General features: G+C 31.8%; 1 protein-coding gene across 2 annotated transcripts in view; it reads left to right on the plus strand.

Annotated features, from left to right (window-relative positions):
* The first annotated feature begins 8,624 nt into the window (after positions 1 to 8,624).
* LOC125073587 (RNA-binding protein fusilli) overlaps positions 8,625 to 13,542 on the plus strand; it is a 95,738-nt gene continuing 90,820 nt past the window's right edge. Inside the window, exon 1 of one of the 2 annotated variants that reach the window (XM_047684465.1) lies at positions 8,625 to 9,265. In XM_047684465.1, the coding sequence (XP_047540421.1) occupies positions 9,137 to 9,265 (129 nt within the window). In that variant the 5' untranslated portion in view covers positions 8,625 to 9,136. The remainder of the gene's footprint in view (positions 9,266 to 13,542) is intronic. The other variant, XM_047684466.1, reaches the window with a different exon arrangement.

The raw sequence follows: 13,542 nt of genomic DNA on the forward strand, positions 1-13,542 counted from the left end.
CAAAAACATAGACAATTTTACTATTTTTTATTAATTATATTCCTAACCTAGAAATAAAGATATTATAATTGCGTACCGGTGGCATTAAGCTCTTGTCGGTCTGTAGGGAATTATTTTTCCCAAGGCTAATATTGTCGCTTAATATAGTAAAATATACACATACTGACGCAATATTTTTAATTGATAAAATAGTTTTTTCAATGATAAAGTTTTTAACGTCAATTATTTTTACGATTAACAAATATTTGTTGTCAATGTAACCTTCATAGAACTAAACACTTTGCGGCACTGGCAGTAACTTACCAAAGATATCATATACTCGTGACATTTATTAAACTTACGTCACATGTATTAGGAAAACCACCAAACGTCTTTAACTATAAATAATACTTAGGGGTGTTTTGTTAAGCAACGCTGTGTCCTCTTCTTTCTAATGTTACATCAATGATGAAAGAACGGGATGGGTAAATCGGTGTTTAAGTCATCACCAACTCTTTGTTTTCACTCTTACGTCGTAAGACCGTTTTTATTTATACTATACACCAAAAGCATCTTGTGAGTTCTTAATAATTAACATAATATTATAATTAACATACATAACAACAATAACATTTAAAGTCTAAGATATTCAATCTCATATTGTTAACAATTTCATTGTACAGAATAGCAAATGAATTGTACGCGATATTGCTATTTTTTAGAAGAGGGCTTAACAAAAGCTAGTAACCTTTTTTTGTCAAATTAGGTCAATAGTTTATGTGACACATGTCATATATAAGACATGCGTATTTGATGAAACCTTTCTAGGTGATAACATATATAGGACCACAGATTATTGAAGAAAAATATTAAAAACAAGACGCTTCATATTAACAGGATTTTGCACCTATTTGCTTGATTGTATGCACTAATAGGCGTGCTCCGTCTTTTAACAGACTTTATTACAGCCAGGTTTCAAAATTCCCGTCTATGTTAAAAATACTTCTTATAGGTAGCGACTGCGCCACTATTCAATAATAAAACATTACAAAATCAACTAATTTGACTTAGGAATACACGGGACGTCACTGAATTGACACAGATATCAAAAATGGAAGCAGAGAGATTAATATATTTAATATTTTTTATTGTTGTACATATTTATAGACTAAAAGGTTAAAAACGTTTTGATTATAAATAATACTTCCTAACTCACGACGACTTTTTTGTTGAGGAAAAAATCTAGTACATAATAGTGCCGCAGTTAGACATAAAACAAAAAAACATTCTAGTTCTTTCTTTTTACGGTCATAACATTTAAAAAATATAAATTGCAAGTTAAAAAAGTATCCACCTTTGAAGGTATCTTGATGCGTATCAACTGGGGAAAGACCGGTTAGGTCAAGCATGACTGTATTGTTAATTTCAAAACTACTAGTGGCTGAATAAGATACGATTCTTAACAAATTTAATAACAAAATGCCGTAAAAAAAGAATTTGACGTTTGTAGACAGTGCATTCAAGCCTGAATTCTCCTTAGTCCTTTCAAATTACATGTTTGATATAATAAGGCATTAATAGTTTAAAATAGAAACCACTGTTATAATAAACATTTTATGTTTTTATTATTTTAAACAAATTAAATATAATAATATCACAGGTACAACTTTTTGTCTCCATTTTTGAGAGGATGGTTGTTTACTGCATAGTAATTACATAGTTTTTGTTGTACCTACTGACAATTTGAGTACCTAACTATAAAATTATAATTCATAGATATCTATTTTTAAAATGTTAACAAGTAACTGCTTCAAATTCTTTAATGTTACACACATAAAACAAACAAATAACTGTTTTGGACCAATTGTGACTAACTTATATTAAAATTAAATAATAAAAACATGTAATTGAATAATTTTTACGACAAATGCAGCATTGTGTAAAGCGAAACAAGCGTTCTAGTGATCTTATAAAACATATTACTTCTGGGTCGCCTCACAAATTGTCCAATACTTTACGCTCGGTATGTTTTTGTACTCAGAACTAAGATGGGTCTGGACTGATGAACCTCGTTTTTTAGACGTGTTGCTCTTTGTCCGTCATCTCCTAACAACAACTTATATTATATTTTTTAATTAATAATAGCAGACATCTTATTTCGTTTATATTTAAATGGTTTTTTGTGATTTAAATTGCTGATTGGAAGCTAGGTACTAATTGGCGTGTTTTAACACAGGCAATAAGCCAGCTGGGTACTTTATTACGCACATAAAAGTACTATTTCATTAAAGTGTGTTTATACAATTATATTACGTGATACAGCACAGTTTAATATCATAAAATCTGGAAACGCTTTAAATCGTAAAGTTCTGCTTTCTATTTACACGACCATATTATGTACCTCGTCAAGGAACGCGATACAAGCTTTTATTGGGTTTAATTATTAAAGGAAAACTAATTAAGATATTTTTTAATTGATTAGTGGAATATTGGAAAATTGAAATAATATATTAAAAATATATAGAACTAGCTGAATATTGCGGAACCCGCGCGAAATTTATAAAGCACAAACTTCTCTAGCCTCGTTTTACCACCTTAGGGGTGGAATTTCGTAGTCTGTTATAAGAAACCTACCTGCTAAATTTCAAGTTTGTAGGTGTTATAGTTTTTAATTTCGTGATTAATCAGTGTGTGATATTTCGCGTTTAGATATATATTGATAAATACGCACAAGACTGATGTTTATTTTATTAGAAACAAAGACAAAGAAAAGAATTATAGAAGAAAAACTTGTAACACCAAGTTTCCTTCTCCGTGAAACAAAAATATAAAAATTTATAAAATCACTCAAAAGTATTAAACTTTTCGACGTCGGTTTACTATTTGCACCCCATGCATGTATGGCAATTAAATTAATATACTTTTATCATGTACTTGGAGGAAAAGATTAACTAGGTACATCATTCTAGCCGGCTTTTTTCGCTAATCTACGTTCTGAACACATGGTAACATCTAATATATATTAATCATATTAAATGCTTCAAAAGGGCTTGTAAGAATCTTATAAAATAAATGTATTTGGTGAAATTGTTCTCAGCTGACGATGTAGAGGTGTAAAATTCGCTAATAATTAAGAAAATATTTTAGCAGTGTTGATTTTGAGCGACGTACTGCGCCCCTCCTGTTCTTCAACTCCAATTTCTAAAATTATTCACTTATAAAGATTTTTATCTGTACAGGAAAATATATTTTTTAAGTTAGTTACGAAACAAAAGACACGTGATTTGTGATTCTGCAAGTAGGTTTTTTTGATGGCCTATGTAGGTACCATACAAATGAGATAATAAATTGTGTGGTAACATTACAAGCAAAGGCTTTCGTAATATTATAACATTCATATCAAAATGTTGGTAAGGAGAATAAAATAAATTAGAATATTGTATTAATTAAGGGGCAAGATCCTGAAGTGTTTTATCGAGTATCACTTAACTGGTACCTCTAACATAGTTACTTTTTGTGGTATAGGTAATGGTCACCAACACCCATAGACAATGAGCCGCTAACTTCGGGAACTTGTGTATGCAGTTACACAGCCTCACTCACCCTTCAAACCTGAACAACAACAATATTAAGTATTTCTGAAATCTGAAGAGTGTACCTACCTTGGACGTTCACAAAGCTACCACCATGATGATGTTGAGTGGTAAAATCTCGGAGCTTTGACTTGAAGGGCTGCCATTTAATCAGCAACAGACTCTAGGGCCGGAGCGGAACGATGTATCGGTTCAGTCTCGTCATTTAAGGTATGAAGAACGGCATCACATACTTTTAAATAGTCAAAGAGCGCCCAAAAACTAAATTATAGCAGACTCTGCTGGATGAGATCTTTATCGAACATTCTAAGGCGTTATAATAGTGATGGATGACCAGTGATTAGAACACCTTACATATTATGAGTAATGTGAACTTGTTGCATCTATATTCCACAGTAGCTCTTTTCAATAGAGACAAAAAAAAACAAAAAACAATACAGTCAGCAGAAACCAATATTCGTAACATAATCCTATATAAATAGCTGTTCGACCTTACAGATTTAAAGTACAAAGGTGCACTTCTACTTGAACAGCAGGACAACACGCTATACTGCATACATACCCAGGCTGAGATGAAATTCCTTACCTCGGATGGGTAGTTGTTGAGGTTGAAGAGATTTACGAACAGCATAGTAATACCTGTGCGTGCTACTACAGTGATACTGAGCGATGCTTAAAATATTACAGCTTCACAACGTTGTCCACACAGTCGTTGTACAACATTAAACAACTTGATAAAATTAATATTTGAAAATAGCTATTCATTAAACCGATAATAGAGGAATATCACTTCGCTTCTCTTCGAAGTATGCCAAAATAGAGGCGTCGCGATGTTTGAGAACATGACCCAAAACGGTGGGCTATAGACACATCATCTTCTAATGCATCGCTGGCGGAATTCACAGCTGTAAACGTGTATTATTTATTATTATAATTATTAAATAGTATTCTAATCATGCAGTTAATAATATATATATTAATAATTAAATTAATTAAAATAATATAACCATAACGGTCTATATGTATAACTACTATTAGTAGTTATTTAAAACACGTGTAACAGTATACTTACTGTTGAGATTAAGATATTAGAAAAATAAGATAAAATAGGTTAGCAGTTCATCATTTACTTCATTAAAAGACAATATAACACCTCGCCTTATTGCCTCCACTGATGATGATGATGGGAGGGCTGGTTCGTTTTTTGTCCAGAGGATCGGAATTGCGATTCAACGGGCGAATGCTGCTAGCATTCTTGCTACCATTCCACGCGGTCAAGATTTATACAGTTACTATTTTTGAATTCATATATTTAAAGGCTTAATGTTAATAATTTATATGTAAATAAATGTTTTTGATTTTTAAATTATAAACTTTTGATGCAAGTTTGTTAGATTAAGCTATAAGGTCTGAGAAAATACACTTGGAAAATAACTTTGTTTTTAAATTATAAGAAAAAAATATACCTACGTATTAATGTTTACAATATTATTCCAACCATAAGAGGAAAAAAGCCAAATAAAAAACATTTGACAGTAAATTGATGCGATATCATTGGTTGAGAACATGATTAATCTACGATATTTGATGGCGATTTGAACGTCGACGAAACTGTTATCGGGATTTTAGAAAAAAATAGTTTATATAAGTAGTCAGTGTTGTATTATAAATAAAGATATATTAATCATAAACTTTTAGTAATGCAAAATATAGCTGAGTTATTAGCAAATCGCTATGAAATACTTAAATGTAAGGTTTGTTTATTTTTATTCCTACTGGAATCGGCTATATGCATATATGCTGTTGCATAGCTTTCGGAAAATTTGTTCGTACCACTAGTAACGGATAGTTGTTCTTTATTTAATTTTAGTTAAAAAGTTACTTTGATTTAGACTAAATGTGTCATTTGGTTACTTAACTGTTGTAGTCCATTAATCCTATCACTTGTCTTTATATAAAAGTGTAGTTACGTAAAAATTTTAATGACGAAACAAATCAATCAAATTTAAACCTTATTGTTTCAATCATTCGGTATGTAATCAATGATTATGCAAAACTGTAGGCAACAAATGGGTCACCGGGAATGTTTATTGTTACAGTAATCCGAGTTGTGGGCGTCCATCTTGGATTTAACGCTTGAACGAACCAATCAGGCGTAAGAACGGTCTGGGCGGCGCGCACGCTTGGATTAGTGCCAGATTTATCTGTTAACTGTTAATTACTTTCGATTTTAAGGGCATACAGTTTAGATTGTAGAGTTGCATAGACACAAACGTTCAGTAATTATTGTTCAATTAAGACATTTATAGAAATTTTACTTAGTATAAAGTTTCATTTATTAGCTAATAATCAATAATTATAAACTGAATAAAATAACACTTTGGTCAAGAATTTTCGATGATAACATGTCATAGGTAGTATGTTATTATGCCGCTGTTTCAAGTGGTTTAAACAGAACGCTATTTTTAATTTAAAATTGTACATGAATCTATTTACTTAGACCGTAAACTATTCATAAGTAAAAAAACTACATGAATTGGACTCAATTGAGTATGATGATATTATTCATTTTAACGACATTATTATAATGATACCTACTTATACAAAATTTGCAACTAATTTATAAGAAATCAAAAGTGATTCAACAACCTCAAACCCGCGAAACATTCGAAAAGTGGCATTACATAAAGATTTAAAGAGAAATTTGCATCGTTTATGATTTTGTATTCGCTTTAGTTGCTGCACTTTAATAAATCGCGCGCTCAATTTGTCTTTTGTTTTATTATTCGTTGATCGGTTTCAATGTTAAAACAAATTTTCAGGGAAAAATACGTACCTAATTAGATTTTATTCCAATAAATATATAATCAAAATCAAAATAACTATTAACAAATACTATTTATTTTTGAACATATACGTGCAGCAAGAACATACAACCTAGTAGGCACCTAGGTACCAATAATTGTTTCATTATAAAGCAATCTGTAATATCAAATTGTGTTTATTCGTTTTAATGTCGATTGCTGCTGATTTATTTTGCAATCGTCATTTTGTTCACTCATATTATAAGTATTTGTTTCTTAATAAACGCTTGACAGGAAATTGTAATTAAAAATAATAGCTATATTTATAGACTAAGTAACTTTTTTTTATGTGATAGGTGGCAAACGAGCAGGAGGCTCACTTGATGGAAAGTAACTATCACCGCCCATGGACATCTGCAACACTGCGGGGCTTGCAGGTGCGTTGTCGGCCTTTAAGAAAGGAGTACGCTCTTCTCTTGAATTTGTTCGCTGTTGTGGATTTTCGGATATCTAAGTGGTGTGGTTGAAACTTGGAATCAACCCGAAACCTTTTCTAGGATAGATAGATACTTCAATTGGCTTTTTATATTCAAATTTATAATCATAATGTAAAAACTTGTATTAGGGGTTGGCTATCTGGATTGGAAGGATCGACTCCTCATCATTAGTGTTCAAGCTTGCTTTATACGAAATTTCCTCCAATTCAGTTTAGTGGTTAGGCCGTGAAAGTGCAACAGACAGACAGTTAATGTTACGTAAGTATTTATAATATTAGTATAAATAATAACTTAACAGAAAGAAACATCTTTTTTATATATTATGGTTTGTTGACATTTATACTGTTCCAAAAACAGGTAGGTAAGGTACTGCGTCATAGACAGAGGCATAAAAAAATGGATCGCATTTCATAAAATAAAAATGTCAATTCACCTACAAATTATTATTAGTAGTACTTATATAAACGTGTGGTCAAATATTATAGATAATAGATATCAGCTATAGGTAAACCGATTATAATTATATCTATCTTCCTTGTTGAATGATTTCGCGCTGGCAAAGTGAACAGCAAGGAAGGAGTTTTTTTTATAACTAAACCTAAACTTAGTAAGGAACATGAATCGTATGGATTTATATATAAACCAATATATATGACAAACATGTGCAATAAATATTTAAACATCACAATTCGGTATTATATATTATACTTTAATATGTCAAGTAATCGTATTAGAAGCAAGGTAATAAAAATAAAAATAAAATGTATTTCTGTGTAACAATAAACAGTTTAAAATTTAAAGAAAACGGCGCTGTCACTCAGCTGACGTCTATTGTTGGGGTCACACAAGGTCTCGAATTAAATGAATTACGCCAGTAGGTAATTTACTTTACTCATGTTTAATAATTCCGAAGCAGATCTATTACCTGAATATTTTATACGTAAATTTTCAGCCTGTCTGTGTGTGTATGACGCTTAAATAAATGAACCTACTTGCGTTAAGGTAGGAAAGTAGATGAAATGAAAGCAATTTCTTTGAAATAGTCGAAGGCCATCTTAAGTTATTCCCACACGTATACGAACACGAGGCACATCGCACATGACAATAGTTAATTAATAGTTAAAAAACACATTAGTTAATAGTTAAAAAAACATATTAATTATACAAATTTAAGTTTAAAAATATACTCGGATTTGAAATAAATATGTTCCAAAATCGAAAACTTAGTCTACTATTAGTAGTTATTACTACTTATGTATACTACTAGTACTATTATTTGTTTATAATTTTGTATATAAAGGTCCTAATAATATATATTTATAATACAGAGGCATAAAACAACTACCTACCCTCATAAACGCATGTTATGTCGACACTGCTTTCAATAATTCGACATTAAGCTGACAACAAAATCAAATACCACTTTCCCTCCATAACTTTAACAAGGCCGCGGAACTATGAAAGCAATGTATTAACACGTTCACAACAATATCCACCGTCTAGATAAAAACCTTCACAAACAAAATAATCTATGACATTATATTGACGAAATAGTACACCGTGATGATTTATTGTACATTGCAACTTTAATATACTCAGTGTATTCGAAAAATTGAGTTCGAAAGGCGTTTTATTGTGTGCAAGGCGTAAAGTCCGTCGTGACGCGGCAGCTATCTCATCAATGATAATGCACGGTTTGGCAACGCCGCTTCGCTCACCTGGCGCTTACCTGCGCAGTGTCAACGCGGGGCAAGCTAGCGGCAGTCGATCCTCCGATCCGACAGGCACGAACGTGTCGACTTTAGTTTTTAAAACGTTTAATTTTATAAATATTTACAAAATATCCATCAAAACTTGCACTTCATCACACACATCGTACAAAGTGAAATCTGTGACTGAAACGAAAACTTTTCAAGCGTGTCCGGGCCTGGGTTGAAAATACGAATCTCGAATCGGCCACTAACGAGCAGCCATTTGACTTTCGAGTTTCGGGTACGAATTCGTGTATCAACCGAATGTGATGTTAATTCCAGATTTTCACTTACGGAAACGGCTTACGTAGACGACTAGCGGTAAAACGCCGCCCGCGCCGCACGCGAGTTAAGTAACCGTCAGGTTTCTAAAGTGCTTTCGGAGTCGTGAATTTTCGTTTGTTCGGGACTCGAAACTATCCCGTTAGTGACATTAGTATGCGAGTGAGCTGTTAACTCGTCTTATAATTGGACAGTGTGGTTGAGAGTGCAGTGAGACAGTACATGGCGCTATGATTAGCGGAGGTTGGGTATGCGCGTTGCATGTCCGGACCGCGGGTCTTGGGGGCGCCGCGCTCGGCTCCGACGAGGAAGAGATCGTGTACCTCGCCTATGTCGTCATAGACGTCCTTACTAACCAGGTAAGACAATAAACTCGATAACACCTTCAATTTGGACAATTACTACTTGTCTGTTGTTAAACACTTTTGAACTTGATTGAATTGTCAATTACTGTCGATGGAACTTCAAAATATAGTAAAATGTGTAAATTGTCTTATAATAAAAATAAACTGAATATGTAATTTTTTGTCATACTCTTCGCTGCATTTTTTAATTATCACTGTAAAAGCAATTTAGGCAATATTTTGCATATTGCGTTTAATGCTTAGAATACATATATAAAATTACGTATTTACAAATTAAAGAATGCCATTTTAAACATTATAAATGAATGACTAAACCCGAAATTTATTGAGGATCCTCAATATTACATAATACCTATTTTAATAACAGAAGCACCAACACAAAAAAACTGGCAATAAATCAGACACCATCGTAATGAGCTTCTTAAAGCGAAATCACAGTCTGTAAAGATAATAATTTAGGAAATGAAGTAAAATATTAACAATCTTTATAACGCCGCACATTTCGGGATAATAAGATTCAACATTATAACTTGAATAGTTTATGTTTTCGAGTTAAACAAATAACATACAATTAGTTGTAGGTTGATATGATGTCGCGTTGCTCAGTATTATTTTATTTTAAGCCAAGATGACGTTCTTGGTAATATTGCGGCCTGAAGGTCATAAGACCCTTCTCATTAAGGAAACAATAGTGACAATCGCATTTCTCAATCAAAAAGATTGCTCAAACGATGATTACTGATTAATGACGCACTAATAAGGAATTAGGTACATGTTTTTGAATTGATTAATGTACTTAATTTAATTTTTTTCGCGTGTAATTTACTAATAAAAATTACCCATGTTTTTAATATTCCATATTAAATTTACTTCTGAGTCGATGATAGATCGATAAGAAACTCTGTTGATTCGTTATATTATTAATAACTTGATTAAACAAAAAAAAACGCATTTTTTATTATAAACATGTAATTATAACAACCGGACGTATTTCGAGATCGCTCTGGACCAAGACTTGGTAATCGTGTGTACCTAAATTTCTTGCGAAGCAAAAATTTGCGTTAATGTTCACAGAAAATCATTTTACTGTAGACAGGTAAGAAAAAACAAGAACGTACTTCCCGAAAAGATTAATTTATATACATCCAAAAGCAAAATTAACATATTATTTGATTATCTGTGTTTACTTCAGTTTTAAAAACTTTTCAATTTAGACAATTAAAATCATGAATTTGCGAAGAAAGATAGAGAGAAAAATTTCTAATTATTATGGTGTGATATATAATGTCAGTAAGTATAGATTTATTTTAGGTATCTATGTTGACGAAATAATCTGTGTTCACTAGGCGCAACTGAGCGCCAATAAGCAAATAATTGTATTGACATTTTAGGTATAAAACATGGCCGTTGCCGCAATTATGACCGCTCGCAACTGACAAGTTCTACCTGCGTTTGAATAATAAAATAAAATTAACAAATACAGCACTTCCTTCAAGTCTCGTTTTGTTTTATAACAAAATAAATATTTGCCTTGCACTGCATCACAGTGAGATAGATCACGTTTGTACAATAGATAAAGTTGTTTGTTTGTTGAAATAAATAGTAAGTTGTAAATAGTTACAACGCACGCTTTATCTTTATTTGTATGAACTTTTAAGCACTTCATTTAAGCTGATAAAAAGTGGCTGAATATAATCGAATCTTTGCCTATAAAAATAGACAATAAGTAAAAATAATTAAATACAGTCAATTAAATTTTAAAATAGACCTTGTTTAGACTGGAATACAAAAATCGAACAAATCATTTTTTAGGATCAACTTGTATAATCTGTGGGGTTGCATTTACGTTTATTTTACTGAAGTAGCGGAATTTGATGACATATAAAGAATATTATATTAATAAAACAGATGTACATACAAAGCTTATTTGACTACGCTGCTCATTATGTACCTAGTTTTGATGGATTTGATCTGAAATGCATGTTTCCTTACGATGTTTTCCTTCACCGTTAAATACTACTGCCATATATACTATTGCGTTCAATAATACCACATCCTTAATTTTTTAATCGATTTTTTTTTATTTTGTTATTGCCCTTATATCATTTTGTTACTATTGTCAGTATGCCTCAGTATGATTAAATCGATGTTATCTTGACAGTAAAATGTAAACCGAAGCATAAACTCATCAATAAAGTTTCACTCAAGCGTTACTTACAGAATCGCTGCATTTTATTAATTAGCTCATACGTAATATTTAAATAAAAGTTTGATTATTTCATAATACATACATTGTTATTTTCCATTTCCTTTTTTTATTATTATATTTTTATTCTTATTATATTTGATATTATAAAGATTAAATGGATGGTAAATAATGATTGAATCCATTAATTTATACCACAGAATAATAATAGTAAAATAAGTAGCACAGCCCCTGATCCTAAAGAAAGACGCCATTTTGTATAAATGCACTTCATACACGTCAAGCTTAAATGCACGCATTACAATTGTTTGTTTATCAACCCGTGGTCAGACAAAACGGTCGCTAATAGTAAAAACATAACGCTATTATTTTTAATATGATGCAATGAAATATTTTTCATCGGTAATAACGTATTAAGTCAAACACCCCTTTTCGTAATTTGAATTTAAACAGTATAAGCTTTAAGCGTTATTTATTTAAAATTAAATTAATTTATTAAATTTCATTCTGTCTGTTCAGCCATTTTGATGTGATTGATTAACTTAAGGGGGTAAATGGGAGGTTTAGCTTTGTATGAACAGAACTCGCAAAATGTCGGGACAGACAGATGGTTAATAATAATAAGTTTATATAAATGGTTATATTCTCGCAATGCTAATGTATTTAGCAAGAGCTGGTGGTTCATACCAACAGGTGGATATTGGTCCATCTGTCTTCTTGTAAATAAAAGAAAAAAAACCCGAAAAGTTCCGTGGCACGACTCACGGAAACATTTAAAAACATCCTTGGAATTACATAAAACTGAAAAATTGTAGTTAATTCGTATTACTAAATAGCACAGGTATTTGTTATATGTTTTGTAAATATAATAGACAGGATAAAATGACTATTTACTTGAGGGAAGGGTTTTGTGCAAGACCACCTGGACAGGTAACAGACCAGAGTGTGAGTGTGAATCAACCAGTGTAATAACAGGGACAATACATTTCTGTTCCCAAGGTCGGTGGCGCATTGGAAATGTATGGAATGAATGCCTATGGTCGGTGGTGACCTCTTACCATCAGGCCCATTTGCCAGTCTGTCTACTTATCACATAAAAAAATACTTATAAGGAGGAGATAATAGGAGTTTGTTTTTACGCCAAACTAACAAATTTACTGATGTTTTTTGTCCAGAAAATTATATTTGAGAATATTTAAGTTATGTACCGAAAGTGTTGCCACAGATAAATTATATTGAATACTTGAGTTGAGATAGAAAAGAAAATCAAATTGATACGGAACCGTAATGCTGCACAGGTTAAGAGGAGTTTTGGAAAGCCTTGAATTTAGAACTTTTTTAAGGTTGGTTCAGTAATATTTCAAAATATCCAATTCAGTAATACCAGAAGCAAAACGCCCTTAAGGTCATGTAACAAGTATTTTTGTTTTTATTAAATTTATTCTAAAGTTCCGTGTTATAAATAAAAGTAACGGTTTTTTTAAAGGTAAAGGTCACCTGTTGAGGAGAAAGGTGCGGAATTCAATACACCGCGACACTTCATTACTCTAAGGTTCATATTATACATTTATACTGTCATGTAGGATTTCTCACTATGCAGGTATCAGAAGCCATTTGCCGATAATCAAGTCAACGATCTTAAAATTCACTTCTCAGCTGGGATCTCATATAACAAATATTACTTTGTCATACATTTCTTTCTTATATAAAGTACATCGAATGCTTTAAATGAGAGTAGCAATATTTTGCTTATTAGGGGTTTCGACTTCGGTTTTTGTGTACGACGAAACTGATACCAGCCGATGATGTAAATTATGCATTAAAATGCGTTGACATCTTTACCTATAAATGTTGTTAACGAGCTGATTACTTAAATAATTCTGTCTCGTTCTTTCGAACGTCAAATCAATAATGATAGAAAAAGATGAATCAATAAACAATGATTGAAGTTTACCGGTGTTAGATTTTAGTGACGTCATTAGTATTCGGATGTTTGGAACTGTTCGGATTATCCTTCTCGGATGTTTTGTAGTCGGATAAAATATATAAAAATTCGCGATAACAA

Source organism: Vanessa atalanta, chromosome 24 (genome assembly GCF_905147765.1).
Source record: "Vanessa atalanta chromosome 24, ilVanAtal1.2, whole genome shotgun sequence".
Lineage (NCBI taxonomy): Eukaryota > Metazoa > Arthropoda > Insecta > Lepidoptera > Nymphalidae > Vanessa > Vanessa atalanta.